The sequence below is a fragment of the Erpetoichthys calabaricus genome, chromosome 6 (genome assembly GCF_900747795.2).
Source record: "Erpetoichthys calabaricus chromosome 6, fErpCal1.3, whole genome shotgun sequence".
NCBI classification, from domain to species: domain Eukaryota; kingdom Metazoa; phylum Chordata; class Cladistia; order Polypteriformes; family Polypteridae; genus Erpetoichthys; species Erpetoichthys calabaricus.
Window position 1 is genome coordinate 33,320,618 of NC_041399.2, and position 22,251 is coordinate 33,342,868.

A 22,251-nucleotide genomic window follows, 5' to 3' on the forward strand; every position below is an offset into this window, starting at 1 on the left:
AGTGTAAGTAACAATTACTTCACTTATGCAGTGTTGACGGTAAGTTTATCTGTTGCATCAACAGTTGAACCAAAATAATTTTTCATTATAAACATTTTAACTCAACTAACCAATAGATGCAATATTTAATCAGCATACATTACCCAATGTCCTAAGATCTATGGTTACTAAATCTAACTTTAGAAATTTACTTAGGAACACAACTACTTATGGTTTTAATCAAGCAATTCAACAAAAACATTTTTGTTCAAACGACAGCCAAATGTTGCAGCTTTGTTGCTACTGTGAATAAAGTAGAGCACTGGAGGAAAGTCACTTTAATGACAGGTAATGCCACAGTAAATAAGAGCAGAAGCGTTGTCACCACAAGGAACTGTACAATTAAATTTGCAAGTCTGAAAGGATGGAAAATGACAGCTGTTGTAAAAGCACATAAAATAACATTATTGTAGTACAATTGCAAGTGGAAACTGCCTGAACTCATTTTGACAAATTTATGCTACCTTTTAAAAAGGTGAATAATTTTGATCTGTGTTGATCAATGAAAAATATTGTTCTATTTTAGACAGTGAAATATTTTATTTAATATTTCTAAATGAGTAATCTCTTTTTTTCACAGTTGGGCTAATTTTTTCAACTGCACGTTGCTTACCATACAACCTACAGACAGTTTAATTAGCATGTATAATACTGCACTATCAACTATATATTTATCTATATTGAAGGATACAAAATCAAGAATTGAAAAAAAAATTGAAAAATCGTGTAAAAGTCTGATTTAATTTGAGGGTTTAGGGAATGTCCATTTCGGGCAGCTGGAAACTGTTACGGAGGATAAGGTGGTCTTATTGGTTCAGCTCGACAGGTTGCCAATGTGAGATGAAAAGTGAAATGAATAGAAATACTGTATTACTGTTGCAACATACATTTTTGCTTAATATAGAAAGCAATTATTTAAAAATATAGTAATATAACACAATAAAGTCATTGACTCACTAGCTGTGTCCAAACTAGAATTTCAATATTGGTCTCCTGATTCTTATGTCAAAGTACCCCAAATTTATTTATCTCATATTTCTATATATAAATACCATAGACACACTTATTGAAATGTCAGCTCTCATTGATATAACAAAAGACAAACAGTGTCAGACCATTTTTACATTTAATAAGCTCTTGTAGCTCACAGTATTTAGGGAAAAAACAATAATTTTGAGAAAGAATTATTTAAAATAACAAAAATGCTTCAATGTACTTATATATGATTGCTATACATGAAAGTAATCATGAAGTTCTGTGTCTGAACGTGAAACTGGACCCTTTCGAACACTGCATATATAGTAAAAAAACTGCATATGGTGCACCATCTTCTTATATAATACACTACCGTGGCTGTCCGTTTGTCCAGGATTTTAAATCATCTGTAGCTCGCAAACCGTTTCACCTATTGACCTGAAATTTAGTACACATATACTACGTGACCTCTACTGTCCGCTTTTGGGGTGACGATTTTTATTACTCTTCATTTTTATTTTACTTTATTGTAGAATCAACTCTCGGCAGCAGGAAGCAGGGAGGCTGTGCAGTGCATGCGTATGGGCGCCTTTCTCATCCCTACCACCTTCGTCGTCAATTCCCCTACCTTTCCATATCTCAAATCATTCTTGAGGCAGATAGCTAGAGAGCATTATCGCTACCACCTTCGCCGTCACTTCCTCCACCTCTTCATATCTTAAATCATTCTTGAGGCAGATTAAACACTTAAGTGCCAGCCTAGGTGATAAATTAAGAAAAAAGAACTACCGTATATACTCGAGTATAAGCCAACCCGAATATAAGCCGAGGTACCTAATTTTACCTACAAAAACTGGAAAAACTTATTGACTCGAGTATAAGCCTAGGGTGGGAAATGCAGCAGCTACTGGTAAGTTTCAATTATCAAAATAAATATCAATAAAATTACCATAAATTAATTTAAATCTTTAAAAACAAGCCCAGTGCATTCTTTAAATGCCTTCTCTGCCTTATGCAGCCAGCCCTCTCTCTTGCTCGCTGTCTCTCTTGCTTGGCGCGCGCACATGTGTGTGTATGTGTGTGTGTGTGTGTGTGTGTGTGTCTTTCTCTTGTGGTGCGGGTGTGTGTGTGTGTCTATCTGTCTCTCTCTCTCGCCTGCAGCGGGATCTGACTCGAATATAAGCAGAGGGTGACGTTTTTCAGCACATTTTGGGTGCTGAAAAACTCGGCTTATATTCGAGTATATATGGTAAGTAATTGCAACACAAAAACTGACTTAATCAGTTTTAACGCGAAAAGATGCCGACAGAAGAAGAGAAGCAGACTGTTAGAGTGAAGAAAACAAGAGTGGTCAGGAATCAGCAAGCGCATCAACCTCTGAGTAAACAAATGATAAACGTTCAGAGAAAGTATGAAAACTATAAGTCAAGTGTATTCGTGCAGTGCACCGTTACTTGTTTAGATATAGTATATAAATACACATGCACATACAAACGTATGTATATATATCCTGACCATAATATGCTATATATAAATATATGTGCGGGCAGAACGGTTGCAGTTAGGAGACCTGGGTTCGCTTCCCGGGTCCTCCCTGCGAGGAGTTTGCATGTTCTCCCCATGTCTGCGTGGATTTCCTCCGGGTGCTCCGGTTTCCTCCCACGGTCCAAAGACATGCTGATTAGGTGCATTGGCGATAATTAATTGTCCCAGGTGTGTGTACCCTGCGGTGGGCTGGCACCCTGCCCGAGATTTGTTCCTGCCTTGCGCCCTGTGCTGGCTATAATTGGCTCCAGCAGACCCCCGTGACCCTGTGTTAGGATGTAGCGGGTTGGATAATGACTGACTGACTAAATATATGCATACACAATTTAATGTTTTCAATAACTTTATTATTGCTGAATAATACCAAATTCTGCATATATCTATACCAGAGATGGAACATGCAAGTTTTAGATTATTAAGTCATTTGTTTTATACCATTCTATTAACAGCTAACTAAGTAAAGTACTTAGAAAGAAACAGAACTCACAAAATGGCAAGTCCTATGTGAAAACATAATAGCATTGTGGGAAAATGAACATAAAAAAATCCAAAAAGAAACACCAGGAGTTGCTTTCTTGCATCAAAATAAATTGCAAATAATTAAATCACAACAAAAAAAATGACCAATCAAGACAGGCACACATACAACATATGCTTTTAAAAAAAATTCTTTGGAACACTTTGGGGGTGGGATTGGGTACAGCATGACTTATATTAAAATAGCAACTGAATTGAACAGTTAGATGCAATAAGCCTCATGTTGCAAACTTCAGGTAATTGTAAGAAGAAGTAATAATGTAAAAAATTAAACTGAAAACCTCTCAGTTTTCTAAAAGGTAAATACACCACAAGACTAGTATAGACACTTTTTCCAAAAACAGGAAAAAAAAGTCACCGAGAAGAAACTGAAAAGGATGTCTCCACATGAACATAACAAATAAGCAGCATTTGAAGCTACCAAATAGCTGATTGGTCATTTTAAATGTAAAGGTCAGACTTATCCTGAAAGGCCATATTAGCTTCAGGCTTTCTAAATCGTAAGAGTAAACCTCATGATTGGGCCTTGAAAATACTCCATCCTTAATTGTAACATATTACCCTGTTTCTTGAGTGGCCTTATTGATACAGAGAAAAGCAAATATTGTGAAACATACAAAACTTGTGTAAACTGTTCAAATTATGTAGTCAAGCTGACGAATTGCCTCATTCCACTGGTTGCTCACTTACAGATTTAGTTTTGCATACATTTCTTGGTAATGATGGTTAAGTCTTTAGTCTGTAATATTTTCTATCCATTTACTTCCATCCATTATCTGACCTTACTTACTCTCGAACAGGTTCCTGTGTGGCCAATGCTGATCCCCAAAGCAGAGGATACAATGTAAGAATCAACTTTGAAGCAGATGTTGCTCCATCAGAGGACACATTCACTCGTACGGAGGCCATTTTTGACTAAATGGCAGGATGGCACAGTGCCCAGATCTGCTAACTCACAGCTCCAAAGTCCTGGGTTACCATTTCAATTGTGACCTTCCAGCTGTTGCCATCATTCCCAATGTCTGCATACAACTTGCACAGTCTTCTGTGTCCATGTGAGCTTTCTCCCAAAGACATACACTTTGAATTGATGAGTTAATGTTAAAAAATAAAGGAGGCACAACTGATTGGCTGCTTGATTTAACAGGAATTTCTCAAACCCGTTAACCCACTTCTCATGGGCCAGAATGTATCCTGGCAGCACTGGCCACAAGAAGCAACCACTGCAGGGTCCACTGATATAGTCCAGCTTACAGTAACCAATTAACTTAAAGCAAACATCTTTGAGATGTGGAAGGGAAGCCCCTAAACACACGGAATGTTCAAACTCCACACAAAAAGTAGGAGGATTTGAACTCAGGACGCTGGATTTGTGTAACATCAGTCCCAACCACTACGCCACGGTCTCAACCACGATAACTGGAATAAAAAAGAAAAAATCATATAAAAATAGTAATTTTGTACTCCGTCTATTAGAGCTTCTTTTAAATGAAGCCTGTTAAGCTCTGTGGTTATGGTGGTCACAAAGAAATCTGCTCTGTGAGTTACATTAAACCTGCAAGGGCTTCAAATGCTTAAACAGTAAAAGCAGGTGGCAGCTCATACTTTTTAGGTCGATCACAGAGACGCAATGCTTCCTGTGCAGAGGGTACCTCCTGGAATGAAATGAACGTGTGGTTAGACATGCGTGTTCAAATAGTCACAGTCGGGTGGGGTGTGGTGTGGTGTGGTACGCATGTAGTCTAACACACCATAACTCAAGAGCACTTTTGGTTTTGTTATGCCAGAAAGCAAATGTTTTGAGAAAAGGGGGTCTGCAATGTGTCCACCTTGAGAATACTACACTGATTAGTCAATATTCATTGTTACGGATTTTAGCACAAATCAACAATTATAATTATGTTATATTATGCATTTATCAAGCCAAAGATGAGCGACTGGTCTGCTGCCTCACAGCTTCACACTTCCTGGGCTGAAATGGCACTCTGGGAGCTACTTGAATGGAGTTTCATGTACTTGTTGTGTCTGTGTATGTCTGTCTTCAGGTATGGCTAAATTCACCAGGTATGAGTGACTGGGTGCATAAATGGTATTTTGTCCAGAGACTTTGGATTAGTGGGTTGTATTAGTTGCTTACTCCAGGTTGGTAGGTCTATGTGTTGGGAAGGTGGTGGGATGGGTAAGGGGTCCCTCTTAAGAGAGGTGATAAATATATAATTACATATTAGCAGCACAAAATAATCTAATACAATGAGGAAAATCGTTTTACAACAAAAAAGAATTACATACAAAATATTATTTGAATTACATTTATGCTATCATAACCCCTTCAATCTATCTATCGTTCGTAAATACAGACTTTTGAAACTTCAAGCCCCCCTAACTGTGATTCAATTAATCTAACGTTAGTAAATGTAGACACACTAGGCTTCAATCTTCTTGCTCTTCAATCTAATGTTTGTAAATTAAGCCACTCGAAAAGTTCTGTGAGGAATTTCTCAAACTAAAAACGATCCAGAAGTCTAAAAGGTGGAAAACCTCAGCTCTAAAGACGAGTCACAACAGAGAGCTGCAGTTGTAGCAGAGGACAGACGCGGACTGGTGTGCTCTGCAATACATACGGTGTATCCACACAAACACACACACTAGCGGCGTTACTCAGCTTCGCTCAGGAAATTGTGTAAGACAATGGACATCAGTTATAGTGCTGTTGGGAGTATCAGAAGTAATATTTGACTAACTAAGTGCTTTTCTTATACAATATTTTTTTTAGTTTGTTTGTTTTAGTTTATTTAACCATGGGCTAATTGGCAGACAGTGTGGTGTAGTGGTTAAGGCTTTGGAGGCAGGACTTCAAATCCTGAAGTTGTGGGTACATAGCACGTGGCTGACACTGTGTGACCAAAACCGAGTCACTTTACCTGCCTGTGCTCCAACTGGAAAACAAAAAAAAAATCTCAAATGTTGTAAGTAGGGATGAGCCAATTGATCAGCAGATTTTCACAAAAAAAAAAGACCAATCACAAAAACCGATATTTTCAGTCCCTGCCTTTCTAAGCTTTATGGTAATTTAGTTGTGCTCCTTTAAACCAATTATTCCGGTAGCTGAGCCGGTGCGCGTCCTTTTTTTTCTTTTGCAGCAAACTTCCTGCAATATAAACAAACAGCAGCAAGTGGAGGCTTGTTTGATCAGTGAACAAGAGGTGATTGGTATATTAGCTTTTACGTTAAAGGAAGTGGAGTAATAAACTGAATAAAAGTAATCAGAGAAGTCGTCCTACGCAACTAGACAAACAGCAAGGAAAGCAACTTTAAGGAATTGAGATGTTTATTTTGTCCTTTAAATTAAAACGGACACTGCTTGATTCTGGACAACGAGCTTGTATAAAAAGGCAGCAGCTTACAATTTTAATTGTAAAACGAGAAGATAAAGACAGCTTGGATACTAATTCCCTTCATAACTGTAAACACTACATTGATGTCCCCTCTTAAACTCTATTTGCTTAAGTTGGAAAGGGTTACCTCTTTCGCACTCTTTTCCTAGTCCCGGTATCAGTCTAAGAACATTAGAACACTCTAGACGAGAACAGACCATTCAGCCCAACAAAGCTCGCCACTCCTATCCACTTATTTCTTCTAAAAAAACATCAAGTCGAGTTCTGAAAGTCCCTAAAGTCTTACTGTCTACCACACTACTTGGTAGCTTATTCCAAGTGTCTATCGTTCTTTGTGTAAAGAAAAACTTCCTAATGTTTGTGCGAAATTTACCCTTAACAAGTTTCCATCTGTGTCCCTGTGTTCTTGATGAACACTTTTTAAAATAACAGTCTCGATCCACTGTACTAATTCCCTTCATAATTTTAAACACTTCAATCATGTCACCTCTTAATCTTCTTTTGCTTAAACTGTAAAGGCTCAGCTCTTTTAATCTTTCCTCATAATTCAACCCCTGTAGCCCTGGAATCAGCCTAGTCACTCTTCTCTGAACCTTTTCTAGCGCTGCTATGTCCTTTTTGTAGCCTGGAGACCAAAATTGCACACAGGACTCCAGATGAGGCCTCACCAGTGTGTTATAAACGTTGAGCAGAACCTCCTTGGACTTGTACTCCACAAATCGTGCTGTATAACCTAATATTCTGTTAGCCTTCTTAATGGCCTCTGAACACTGTCTGGAAGTCGATAGCTTAGAGTCCACTACGACTCCTAAATCCTTCTCGTAAGGTGGACTCTTGATTTTCCGACCGCCCATTGTGTATTCAATCCTAACATTTTTACTTCCTATGTGTAATACTTTACATTTACTGACATTAAATTTCATCTGCCACAAATCTGCCCAAGCCTGTATGCTGTCCAAGTTCTTCTGTAATAATATAACGGATTCCAAATTATCTGCTAATCCACCTATCTTGGTATCATCTGCAAACGTAACAAGCTTGTTACCAATGTTCCCTCTAAGGAGTAGCATATAGTGAGCAAAAAACATTGTTTATGAGCGACATTTTGTTTAAGCCAAAAATTTATGAGCACCAACTCCGACGGTCGGAGTGAGCGATCGTGCGATAAGTTTGAGTGACGCCGTCGGAATGAGCGATCGTGCGGGAAGTATGAGCGACACTCTAAATTCGTGCGAGCGATCGCTCACACGCTCAGCTTAGAGGGAACATTGCTTGTTACTTATATTCCTATCTAAATCATTTCTATATATTAAAAATAGAAAAAAAAAAATAGCCCTAGCACTGACCCCTGTGGAACACCACTCTTAACATCGGCCAATTGTGATGAGGTTCCTCGCACCATCATCCTCTACTTCCTGTGTCTGAGCCAATTTTACACCCATCTAAAAACATCACCCTGAACCCCCACTTCTGTTAGTTTGATGCCCAACCTCTCATGTGGCACCTTATCAAATGCTTTCTGAAAGTCAAGATAAATAATATCATATGCTCCACTTTGATCATATCCTTTTGTTGCCTCCTCCTGTTATGTCTTTTTTTGTATTATGGAGACCAAAACTGAGCACAGTACTCCAGGTGAGGTCTCACTATTGTGTTGTATAATTTAAGTATAATCTCTCTTGACTTGTTTGCCACACATAGTAATATATAACCTAACATCCTATTAGAGATCTTGATTATTTCAGTTCACAGAACAGTATGGATTTGTTTAAACTCAAAGTAAAACAAACCAGTTCCACAAATAAAATAAATGGATCCTAACATGATTTGTCCATTAACACTACTGTTAAGTTACAGCCAGTTGGGATCTGAACCCAAACTGCTGGATCCATGAAATGGCAGCGCTGACCACTAGTCCCTCATCATCTCTCTGCTCATAACGTCAAGTCTTCCTAACAGAACATCCTGTCCACAAGACAACATTCATTCACTAACTTACTTTTAAATATTTTGGAATCAATCGTATAGAAACTGGTGATGCAGTAAGTTTGAAAATGTTATGTTTCATCATTTGTCCTGAAACAGAAGATGTGCAAGCACTGCAGTAAAAGGAATGTGAATGCATTCAAAAACAATTTGCTTTTGATTAGAAGACTAACAAGGAGGAAAAGCAGTGGACATCTTGGACTGAATAGAGCTTCTACCTTCTTTAACTGGTACAGTTTTTAATCTATTTGGGGTGGCTTAGTGGGCTACTAATACTGAAGGATCGCTAGAAACATCTCTCCAAAAGAATCCTTTTTTTGAATTTATTGCAACACATTGGTTAATGCTGCTGCCTCACACTTTCAAAAACCTGGAGTCAGATCTCAGCCCTGCGTGTAGCTTGCATACTATCCCCGTGTCTAAGTGGTGGTATTTTCTCCCAACATTCCACAGACATGGGTGTTAGGCTAATTGGCAACCCTAAATTGGGTCAGTGTGTGTAAGTGTGCGCACGATGGGCCAGAAGCCCTACCAGCATTGACCCAATGTTGCATGGAGAGGTTTCAGCCCACAGTTACTCAACTATAGACCAGGTGGCCTCAGAACATTGGCAGAGGTCAAAGGACAGACAATAAGAGAATAACCAGAGCTGTTCACACTCGATTAAACAGCTTTAGCAGACAGAGGAGTATTCTTGGCTCGACGTCTTTCAGATTTCATGCTTGACTGTTACATCAATACTGAAAGCTGTAGAAGTTAAATTATAGCACACATGTCCGTTTTGTTAAAAGTGTGGCCGGCATTTGACTTTCTTAAATGTTAAGCATCTCTTTAAGATAAAAAATGTTAGCGATCAAAACAAATGTCTTGCAAGATGCCTCCTGTATTGAAGCGACGGGGCATATGACGATTGTGAATCACAATGGTAAGTAAATTATCTAGATGTGAAGACAACTCACAATCAAAGGAAATCTATAGCAATACAGACTCCTGCAATTTATAATTTTGCAGCCCAAAGTTCACCAAAATATTTTACCATTTTAAGTATAAATAACGGATGACATGGTGGCATTTTGGTTAGCACTGCTGTCTCACAACTCCAGAGTCAGGGGTTCAGATTCTGCTTCAGGTACTGCCTGTGTGAAGGTTGCACATTCTCCCCATGTCTTTGTGTGTTTGCCCTCCACAACCTAAAGACTTGTGTGACACATTAATTAGTAACCCTGAACTGACCTGGTGTAAATAAGTATTAGTGTGTGCCAGTGTGTGCTCAGCCATGGACTGGCCCCATATGCAGACTTGGACTAACTGGATTAGACAACAGATTCTTAAACATAATGGTTCTAAAATGGCTCTTTACTGGCTTGTGTGGTTCCTCATAGAGCATTGTTTGACAAACAACCATTACATTGTGGAAAGAACTCTTCTCATATGAAATTACGGGATTTAAAATGTTCCTTCTATGTAGACAAAACAGAAATCTTTAATGTTCAGTGGGCTACCTAGCAGTTTACAACAGATCAAGAGATCCTGAACTGAGCCTGTCTTATTGTGTGCAGTAAGAGTCCTTTAAAAACCAGGTCCCCATTGTTATTTTACAAATCTGTTATCATCTATTCATGGTTATCTATGGAGTCTGTTATGGATCTAAATATGTAACGGTTCTTTCTGGAACATTCCTGTAGATGGTACTTTTGGAAACCAATAATAGTTCCCTTATGTCTTCATCCTAAACAACCAAATTGGCATCTTCATTTTGTAAGAGAGTGTGACAATGAATGGCTGATTCACTCATTCATTCATAGGCTCAAAGTTGCCACATTTACAGAGTGCAGTGAAATCCGTTCTTTCATGTTTCTAGTTTCTAAAAGAGCACTGCAGGGATATGAGGTCCAAACCAACAGAATTAACTACAAGCGAGGAACGAACTCAACTCTAATACAGGATGAAACGATCTTCACAGCTGGCATGATTGCAAGTTGCTTTCTAAGTCAACAACTACCTTACCACAGTGACGGCAAAGAAGAGAACAAAATCGGGAGTGCGCTCGCCTCGACTTTCTCGTATACAAGAATATGAGATGGAGGAAAAGGTCATCAGAATCACTTCCAGTTGTGCAATATTTCTGAAATCTTTGTTTCTCATCATAACTAATTGATAATATCAATACACAATCATTTACAGTATCTCTATTTATAATCAAACTTTATATTAAAATGATATTTTCGCACTTAAGGAAATCGAAAACGGTGGTGGAATTTTTTCATGATTACATAAGAATTACCTCGATTACATGCAAATTAAAAAGACTTACAGTAACCTAAAAACATAGAAAAAGTGTTAGTATCATATAATATTTGTTGCAATAAATTGCTATAGGTAAAACGGCATTTAGTTACATTTAATTATGATAATGATGGCAGAAATTTAAAAAAATATCATAAAATTAAATGTATTACCAGGAACGCGACGGGGATGTAGCAGCTTATTATTCCCATTACATCTTTATATTTACATGGCATGTTCAATGTTTACATGTTATTGTTAAACTGATGATAACAAAGTTCAAATAAAATTAATAATAGTTATTAAACGAATATGCGTTATATTGAATACAGTTTTTAATATCGTGTACACATTCATATTTCCATGATACAAAAAATTCAGATGGTTGTTTAAATAAAATACAACTTCCGGTTGAGCAATTTTTCTCAAATTTCATATCTGTTTGCTTTTTATCATTATAAATATCTATACAAAATTTGAATCATCTATCTGTAATTCTAACCGTAGTTTACGTGAAATTTTGTGAAAGAATTCAGTGAAAGTACCACTTACGGTTTCCGAAAGTGGCCAAAAAGTTGATTGGGTTCCTTATTTTTGATATAAAGCAGGTATACAAAATCTCGTTGACCGAGGTCAAAGTGTTTTCATGTTATCGTGTTTACACACAGACAGACATAATTTCAAAAATGGTATTTTAAGACTCAGGAAGGTCTAAAACGTCAAGATTCATCAAAATCTCGAGGTCGAATTTTTTCACGATTTCTATACTTTCTCAACACATGGCATTTTCGGACTTGGGAAGGTCTAAAACCTCAAGATTTTTCAAAATCTCGAGGTCAAATTTCTTCACGATTCCTATACTTTCTCTATACTAAGAATACAAGAAAGCAAAAGTTAATGTTGAATGAGCATAGGAAGGTCTTGACACTGAGACATTGTACAAGTAACAGTGGGATCAGAGGAGGTCCTGATTTCAACAGCTGGTCCTGCAAATGGTTTGGGTCATGACATGCCTAATAAAAGCAGCATTTACTGGCTATACTGTCCCACCTGCGTGCATAGGGACCACCCATGCAACACTACTGAGGTAAGCATATGGGCACCAATTCAATGGGGAAGTGTGGTCACTAGCAGCCTCTATTCTTTCACCTGCAGACCAAACAACTGCTGATGTCACTTCCTGTTTGACTCTTACAGCCCCATAGGTTATTTAAAGAATGGTGATGTTCATTTCTGGAATCAACTCAGAATACCACCCAAACCCAAAATGAATCACGTATGTAGTCAGCATGGCGCCACACAAGTACTGGAAAGACAAGCAAAGACCAGATAAAGACCTCCTCATGTCTGTTTGGGAAAACTCTTGCTTGCCCCCCACATCCCAAAGACATGCATTTTAGGTTAATTGGCAACTCTGATTTGTCCCAAACACAAATGATTTACAATGCTATTATTACAGGTATACCATACCTAGAAAACTGATGGATGTATATGAAGTGCCACTGAAAAAAATAACTTTACAACCAGCAGCAGTGAAGACCTGTTTCCTGAGTTTTGTATATGAAGGGTTTAAAGGGGAAAGACGTTTCAATATGCAGCAACTCGGGTGGCAAGTTGGAGTGGGATGAGGCTAGAGACTTACACAGAGAGCAGCAGAGTGCAAGCAAGGTGTAGGGTGAGAGGAAGAGCCTTTGCCACAGAGCGACTGAGGGGCAGGCTGGTTTAGGGATGATCTGAGAGAGCAATCATGGAAAGTAATGGAGCGGCAGGCTGGTGCGAGTGGGGATGAGAAGCTTTAGTAGGCAGCAATGGAGTAGCAGGCTGTCATGAGTGGAATGGGATGCTTTACCAGCAGCGAGTAAGTGCTATGTTGGTGTGGGAGTGGGATGACAGTTTTCAGCAGAAAGAAAGAAGCCTTTAGAGAAGAGGCGAGTGACCAAGCAGCAGCTTGTCAGTTCATGTCTACCATCTTCCCTGGAAATGTATTTTTCAGGGAGGTAACAATATTTAAGTTAAACATCCTCTGCCAAAAAAGTTGGAGGAGAGCTGACAGTCTGACACCCATCCACTCATCGGCTCACTTTGTTCTATCTTGTTTCTATGAAGAAAATATTCTTAGCTTTATTAACAAACCAATGCAAAAAAAAAATGACTGCAAGGCAGGAATTAGCCCCCATTTCACCTTTTCTACAAGGTAAAACAAATATAAGTGATGACTGACCGGCTAAGTGATTTGGATGAAAAAAGAACACCGTATTCACAATAGTCATCATTTTCTAACCCACTTGGTCTTGACCAGGGTCATGAGGTGTGCCTTCAGCCTGGCTCCATTCCTGTTCACATTATACACAGCAGACTTTAAACATTAGTCAGACTTTTGCCACATTCAGAAGTACTCTGATGTTACAGTTATTATGGCGTGCGTAAGGACTGGGCAAGAAGGGGAATATGGAGATCTGACTGGAGCTTTCAGTAACTGGAGCAATAAGAACCGCCCGGTTCTGAACACAATGAAAACCAAGGAGATGATTGTGGATTTCCACAGGTCCACAGGTCAACATCCAAATGGAGACACTGAGGTGGTGCAGACTTATAAATATCCAGGCATCCACCTTGATGACAGACTGGACTGGTCAGTGAACACAGCTGTCCTCTACAGGAAGGTGCAGAGCAGGTTGTTTCTCCTCAGAACACTCAGATCGTTTGATGTATGTAGTGAAATGCTGTCTGTGTTCTATCAGACAGTTGTTGCTAGTGTTCTTTTCTGTACTGCAGTGTGTTGGGGAGGCAGTATGGCAGAGAAGAGCACAAAGCAGCAGGACAAGTTAGTCAAGAAGGCTGGCACAATGCTGGGAAGGACTGTGGACTCGCTGGGAATTGTGGTGGAAAGGTGCATGGGGAGGATGGTACAGGCCATCTCTGACAATAAGCTGTCACCCTCTCCACAACATATTGAAGGGTCAGAGAAGTAAACGTAGCAGTCATCTTCTCTAACTGCGCTGTAGAATAGAAGATCTGTGAGATTTTATAATGCTGTCGTCCACATGAGTGATTCATCACCTTGTCCCCACTGTACCTTCCAACACTATAACAATTGACTTTTTGTTACTGATGTTTTATTCTCCTTGCCCTTTGTAATAAATTGTAACAATTCTTTACTGATGTGTTTGTGCTACTGAACACTTGAATTTCGCTGAGGGAATGAATAAAGAATTTATCTAACATAGCTAGCACAGCGTGCAAGACAGGAACAAACCTCGGACAAAGTGAAAGTCCACTGCGGGGCAAACACACACTACGGACAATTTTGGACAGCCAAATTCACCTAGCAGGCATGTCTTTGGGCTGTGGTGAGGAAACCTACACAGACAAGGTGTGCGCATGCAAACTCCAAGCTGAGATTACCGAGTAAAGGCGAACCCAGGCAGCAGCAGCACTATCACTGCGCCACCATGCTGCCCCATATTCATAACACAGTTTGACAAAACAATTCCTAATGGTTGTCAGTAACGTGTTTTAACTCCAGGAAAAAAAAAGGAAGAAAATCACTTCAGTGCAAAACTACTATCTCAAATACAAATGCGGAGGATGTAATAAAGGGAGGGGAAGGAATGGCCAGACCTTCCATTCAGCAGGATAACCGACCACTTTAGTTAAAACCTAAATCGATCACTGCTAATCTGGCTCGATTCCCGAGTCACCGCGTCCCAGGGTCCCAAAGCAGCGGCTGTACTTCATAGATCGCGTGCTCACGTCCAAAAAAATGCCTGGAATTGGTTCGAAATTAAAAATCGCCTGTCCATGTCATTTACAACGAATTGGAGACGTCAGCACTGTCACCCTCCTCCAAAGTGTGGCTTATTCAATACGTTTTGCATGAAATTACTATTTAAAAAGATGTGCGTCTTTTATTAATAGTTGTCATATTTGTATTGGCTCTACTGCGGGCTGCGATCCACGCACCAGACAGGCGTGACGTCCTCTAGAACAGAACAAGCTCACTTGCGGGTCAAAGTTCTTTGATGGGACTTGAGAGACAGAACTCAGCGGATTTTATAAACATTGGATACTATTTATGTATTTCTTACAGGCTACCGATTACACAGTGCCGCCCTCTGTATTTTTGGTAAAATCCTATAAATATTAAAACCTGTTCAGCCGGTTCAGAGTTACAATTAGTGCGGAACAAAAAAAACAGTAAATGTCACGACTTGGTCGAGCTCATCTTTCAAAAAGCAAATACAAGTCCTTGTGAACTTCGGGCTCGGTTCGGCAAAGCGTTCCCTACTCGTCATATATTCCCGTTGCTGTTCTGTAGCGGCGTGCGGCCATTAAGTTCAAGTTTTCGTACTGATCTGACGGAGATGCGCTTTGCCCTTGTCAGTCCATTCGAATCTGACCGACTCGGTCGTCTAGACGGCCACCGCTTCCGGACGGGTACACGGCAAGGTGACGCTAGAAGCCGGAGGGCGCATTGTCCCCCAGCGGTGATTGCTGTGTGCCAACACGTGGGTAACAATAACATTCTTGGTGTCACTATAGCGCCATAATATGAAAAGGTCTTATTTGGAGATCGCGCTTTAAGCCACTTTAGAAAAATAACAGTTTGACTGCTACAGTAAAGCTGCGCCTGGTGCCAACCGTTCGGAAATAAATAAGGCTTGAGGAGAACGAGCCTATTTGAGTGTGTCACACACATTGGCACATGACGGCTTTTATTGAATTCTGCCCCGTCCCAAACTAGAAATCGAACCCCTTCGCATGCACACACACACTATGTCGGCGTTTGTGCTCCCACAATAACGAGGGAAATCAGCCAGGATTGTTTCCCCGTATACATGCACTTCCGAGCCACAACTTCTGCTACGGAGCTGCCTCATTCGGCCTGACGCCCTTTCCCAGTCCCCTCGGCGGTGATCAGCGTGCGCTGCTTACCGCTGTCCAGCCTGACGATCTGCGGCAGCCGGTAGGAGCTGACCAGCCGGTCTAGTGGCAGAGACGTCGTGCTCCATTTCACATCTTTCAGATTGTTATAGAGCAGTAATCCAGCGTCCATGGTCGCTCGCTGACATCAACCTTGCTGCAAGCTCAGCTTCATCGGCAGGAAGTCACATTCTCAGCACTGAGCTGATCGCGGCTTCTCTCCGGCGACACGGTTTTCCCAGGACTTTACAGAGAGTTGTCGTCCAGGTTGGGCTCAGAGTGCTGCTGAGAGCAAACGCCATGGAACGGCATTAGAAGTGTGTAAGAGGCAGGACGCCTGCGCAGCAAACGAGAGACGCCGCCTCCCCTCCTTCGTTGCAGGGAGACCAAACACGCTTGTGCCCGGAGAAGGATCGCTGACTAGCAGTCTGCTTTTTCGGCCGCCGCGCTCCACCCTCTCCCACTCCCACTCTCGCTCTCGCTCGCTCCCAGTGCCCCAAGGCCGCTGGCTGCCGCAGTCAATAAAAGAGAGAAGAAAAGACATCCGATCTATTTCAGCTGCACCCTCAACCTTGCAGGGAACTTAAAACTCCACTTTACAGAGTAAAAAAAAAAAAAAATGCCAGGAGCGAAACGTTTTTCCAAAAGGTGTCAGTTACACGGCGCTGCTTCCTGGGATTTACACTTCATGCAAAATGTGTCGCGAAGTTCAAATATCGAATTTGCGCACTGCCGTGACAAAGAGCAGCACCCCGCGTATGTAATTTGAGCGCAGTGACATTTATTTCGTAAATTGTCATTTCCATAACTGAAATACGACGATATCTGAAAATTGCTCTATTGAAAAAGTTGTAATGACGTTTAGATGGCAAGCTGGAAACGGGTATTACACTTAACGGGATGCGTTTCGCGTGTGCTGGAGGTCTGAAAACTTCTATCTTTCGGCCACATTCCTGCTTTTGATTAAACATTATTGAACACGTGGAATCTCATTTTCAGAGTTTCGCCTGGCATTTCATTCAATGTTGGGTATGGCACGAGTGGCACGACCTAATTCTGTGTAGTGTTTGAAATTTCTTCCCTTCTCAGTGTTGAGTTTTCTTCACACATTGTTTTTTTATCCCAGAATCTAAAGATTGGGTTAACTGGAGACTCAAAATTATTCCAGTATGAGTGTATGTGGTGTAAATAAATTAATCCTGTGTTGAACTAGTACCCTGCTTTGCAACCATTGCTGTAAGACTAGGCTCCTGGATTCATGACCCCGAAGAGGTGAGTATCACCAGTATATACAGTACAGAAAATATGCTCTTGGTTATTTAGTATGACTTTTATATATTATTGGGAGCTGAATTCAAAAAATAAAACCATTTTCTTCATTATGTATTGTTTTTTTCACAAAACATTTTTTGCAGTGAATTATTTTTTTATGGCTTTCAATAAATATCTAATTAATTAATTATAATTAATAAATATTATTTTATTGATTATTTATTTGAATTTAATATTTTCAAATATTAATATCTATGTTTGAAGCATATATTTTTTGACCATAATATGGTTCATACATTATGTGAGGATATGGAAGCTTTGTGTGTCTTACTGGATCAGCAGTCAGGGCATACAAAACTCCCGTGTTTTCTCTGTGAGTGGGACCATAGAGCCAGGAGCTGACGTTGAGTTCAGAAGGAATGACCAGCTAGAACAGGGATGGGCAATGTCAGTCTTTGTTCCAACCCAGTTTTTTAAATGAGAAGCCAATTATTGCTGATGAAACACTTATTGCTTAAGTGACATTGTGATCCTTCATTTTAGTGGTCTCGCTTATTAAGGTTCCCCACCTTTAATTGCTTATTTCAATCCTAAACAGCTGCATTCACTGTATTTAATAGCTCCTTGTTAGTAATAAGATGTAAATGACAAAGCAGCCAGCAATTCTCCATCTAGCTTGTTTCCATTTACATCTGTGTGTGTTCATCATGCACTTTTTGATTTAATAAAACACTTAATAGAAAAAGCAACAGACTGAAAATTATCCATTTTAGGCTTCAAATCATTTGAATGACATCCTTTTAAGGGAAAAAAAAATCTACAATATAAGAACCTTACATTGCAGACTAACAAACCATAAAATTAAATAAGGTCTGACATTGGCAAGGATTGGTTTCTAATTAAGCAATTGGCTTGGAATGAAAACCTGTAGCCACTGCGGCTCTCCAGGACCGACATTGCCCACCCCTGAGCTAGAAAAAAGTCTAAGCTTGGTGCCAGAAACATCATCAGGTCTCACTTGGTGGTGCTACCACCGCTTCATATTCAGCTTCGTTCAATGGAGCAGTTTGTCAAAGGCTTATCAAAAGAAGGAGCCTGATTTATGTACAAGTGCCAAACATTTCCAGATTTGTCTGAGGTTAAGTTGAAAGAGGGCATTTTTACTGGACTTGACTGTTGCAGAATTTGAATAACCAGGAACGAGGGGGCTTGGGTATCATTCATTCAAAGAAGTAATTTATAAGCTTGTAAGTAACAATTAAGATCCGAACTATAAAGTAATGGTCAAAATTTTATGAGTTAAGTTTAAGGAATTGTTTTACAACATGTATCTCAAGGTTCAACTTTTGGATTCACATTTGGAATATTTCCCTGAAAGTCTTGGGAGCGGTGAGGGAAGAGCAGAGTACAAGAGTCCATCAGGATATCAAGGACATAGAAAGAAGGTATCAGGAACTCTGGGATGTCAGTATGATGGCAGGCGTCTGCTGGATGATTAATAGGGATAACCATAGAAAAAGTGTACAAATGACTGGCCACCAAACAAAGCTTTGGATCAAAAATCTAAGAAGTGACAAAAACTTGAGAAGTTATATGTAAGTCAATGAATGCATTCCATATATACTTAAAAATATTAGATTGACTAAATATTTTCATGTTAAATTAATTTAGAACAATACTGCATATGAATAAATTGTGTAGTTTGTTAAGTTTTACTTAATGTTTTGTAGAAAGCATGTACTAGAAAGAGTACAATATGCAAGCTTTTGAGGCAAATCTTTCTAGTTAACCAATAAAAGGTGTCGTTGTGCTTAACTTCTCACTACATCCATAATGGCTAACATTGCACAACACCCTAGTACTACTTAATTTTTAAAAATGTTTACTTAAATGTGACATACTCATATACATTCTTTTGTGTTCATGAATGCAAAATAATTCTTCACTATTAAAATACTTTTTTTATGAGTTTAATTTTGCAGATCTGTGTAGTGGATGGTAATGGGGTACGTACTGTCATTCAATTGGTTCTCAGATTCTGTTTTAGAAGCCAGGAGAATGCATCATTACATTAGATGGCTTATCTCAATTTCAGACATTACGGATCCTGAGGATTTTACTTTATGTAGAGGCTTATTTTTAAATTCAGTTTTCAGTAGCTACTCGCTTGCTTTGTTTTAGTTCACTTGCTTGTTAAGACTTTAAAACTGCCCATTTTTATACAGTACGCTGTGGTTTTGTGATCGCAAAGAGCAAGCAACAATAGCAGAGCAGTTTAGTTCATTTCATTTCATTAGGATCAGTGTGAGTTCACCATAAACTAGCTGTTTGAAAAAAAATATCTAGAAAAACCTAAGAGGGATACTAATTCACCTCAAATCATAAGATATATATAAAACCGCTTTATATAGTATGCATCTATTATCAAACCTGTGTAGTCCAGTTCAGAATTGTGGTCAAGAGCCTTTGCACTGGGCACAAGGCAAGAACCAACCCAGAATGGAGTGGCAGACCATTGCAGGACACACTCTCACTCAGACGGTGCCTACAAAGTTGGCAATTAACTAGGAAAGTAAAATACAAACTGGCGTGAACTTCTAATTAAATTAAAGTAGTAACAAGCCATCTAATTAAATCTAACCATCAATATAATGAAGTTCTCAAAATATGAATACATGAAGAATAAGACTGTGCCAAAAGCACTGTGCACGTTGTAGGAAACAGCCCTATGTGGGATGCTAGTCGATCCCAGGGAACACTCATGCAGTCAGTCATACCAAGCAAAGTTGGCATTGTCAGTGTACCTAAAATTCATATCATGTAGAACTAAGAAGATACCAGCTTACCATCTGAATAAATGGCATTTTCCATTAGCTGTGGCCCTACCAGAAATCAGTTAGACTCGTGTGATCTAAAATGCCTTGTTACAGTATGCAAGTGCTTCTGTGATTGAAAGGCCCCGTGATGGTCTGGCATTCTGTCCAGACTGGATTACTTTCTTGAATTCATTCTAACTGGGTGGTCTCATGCCCGTTTCTGAATCTGAATTTGTATAAGCAGGTATGAAATGAGGTGGTGCAGTGTTTAGTACTTATTCCTGACAGCTCCAGGAGACTGAATATCACCCTCATCTCAGTCATTTCACATAAGACCACAGGGTCATTAATGTCACATGTACAAAATACAGTGAAATTCTTAATTGCTTGTGCTAATCAACATGCAACACACTATGGTTAGTGAGGAGAAATATCCCACCTCAGGACTTATCTCTTCCTTACCTTAAATAACTACCTTACCTCAAAATGTCTACAACTGTGCAGTTTCTCCCCTCTGCCAACACTGCCAAATGGCAAAATCAGAGCAAACAAAGCATGGCACATTAGTCAGTTAGATTTCGAAATAATCCATAAAGATCGTGCATCAACCCCGGCCGTCTGTCCAGCCCTTCTAACAATAACAACCTCAACCCCCCCACCAGCACCACCCCAGGCAGCAAGGTTGTCAGCAGGTATATCAGCCAGGTGCAAGATAAATACCTGCAGACCCCCTCGTTCCAAGTGAAGCCCAACCCCTCTGACAAAGTCAGGGCAGAGGGCACCCAAAGGTGCAAATGACCAACATCTAGGGGCTGAGTGCACACAATAAAGACGGAGTGTTAATTACCCAAAAAAACGTGGAATGTAATTGTCATATTTATAAATAAATACAGCGCCTATAAAAGTATTCACCCCTTGAAAGTTTTCACATTTTATTATTACATAATATTTAATCACAGTGGATTTAATTTGGCTTCTTTGACATTGATCAACAGAAAAAGACTCATTAATGTTAAAGTGAAGACAGGTCTCTGCAAAGTGGTCTACATTAATAGCAAATGTAAAATACAAGATAATTAATGTATTAAGTATACTATGGTAAACTGGTGCAATAAAAACTCTCTCACTCTGAATGTAAAAAAGACCAAAGAAATGATATTTAATTTTAAGAGACAGAAATCTGTCTGTTCACCCATTGTAGTTCTGGGGCAGGAGGTAGAAATAGTGACTGAATATAAATACTTAGGGACTTATCTAGATAACAATCTTAACTGGAATACTAATACAAAAAAAAATATTCTCTAAATGCAACCAGCGCTTATTTCTCCTCCATAAACTCAAACTATTTAAAGTAGACAAGGACCTCATGTTGTCCTTCTATCGCAGTCTGATCCAGTCTGTGATCACTTTCAGTTCCATTGCCTGGTTTAATAGTCTGACAAACCAAAACTCTAAAAAGCTCCATCAGAGCTGTATTGGACAAGTGATGAGCAGTGCCTGGTTGTCTCCACACATACCTCAGTGCAAGACACATGACAGCCCGCATGGAGTTTGCTAAAAGACACCTGAAGGACTCTGAGATGGTGAGAAATAAGATTCTCTGGTCTGATGAGACCAAGACAGAACTTTTTGGCCTTAATTCTAAGCAGTATGTGTGGAGACAACCAGGCACTGCTCATCACTTGTCCAATACAGTCCCCACAGTGAAGCATGGCGGTGGCAGCATCATGCTGTGGGGGTGTTTTTCAGCTACAGGGACTGGACGGCTGGTTGCAATCGAGTGAAAGATGAATGCGGCCAAGTACAGGGATATCCTGGACAAAAACCTTCTCCAGAGTGCTAAGGACCTCAGACTGGGCCGAAGGTTTACCTTCCAACAAGACAATGACCCTAAGCACACAGCTAAAATAACGAAGGAGTGGCTTCACAACAACTCTGTGAGTGTTCTTGAATGGCCCAGCCAGAGCTCTGACTTAAACCCAATTGAGCATCTCTGGAGAGACCTAAAAATGGCTGTCCATCAACGTTTACCATCCAACCTGACAGAACTGGAGAAGGATCTGCAAGGAGGAATGGCAGAGGATCCCCAAATCCAGGTGTGAAAAACTTGTTGCATCTTTCCCAAGAAGACTCATGGCTGTATTAGCTCAAAAGGGTGCTTCTACTAAATACTGAGCAAAGGGTCTGAATACTTAGGACCATGTGATATTTCAGTTTTTCTTTTTTAATAAATCTGCAACAATTTCAAAAATTCTTTTTTTTTGTCTGTCAATATGGGGTGCTGTGTGTACATTAATGAGGGAAAAAATTAATTTAAATGATTTTAGCAAATGGCTGCAATATGACAAAGAGTGAAAAATTGAAGGGGGTCTGAATACTTTCCGTACCCACTGTACAGTTGGGATAAACTGGGTGGAATTAAATTTGCCATAGAGACATAAAATGACACTGAAGACCTTCTAAGTAGTCACACATTC

The 22,251-nt window shown here is 39.7% G+C and overlaps 1 protein-coding gene across 1 annotated transcript in view; it reads right to left on the minus strand.

Moving 5' to 3' along the window:
- The window catches only part of garem (GRB2 associated, regulator of MAPK1), a 317,331-nt gene extending 301,031 nt beyond the window's left edge, over window positions 1–16,300 (minus strand). The window contains exon 1 of the mRNA XM_028803470.2: window positions 15,699–16,300. Within this exon, the coding sequence (XP_028659303.1) occupies window positions 15,699–15,819 (121 nt within the window). The 5' untranslated portion in view covers window positions 15,820–16,300. The remainder of the gene's footprint in view (window positions 1–15,698) is intronic.
- Between the last annotated feature and the right edge of the window lie 5,951 nt (window positions 16,301–22,251).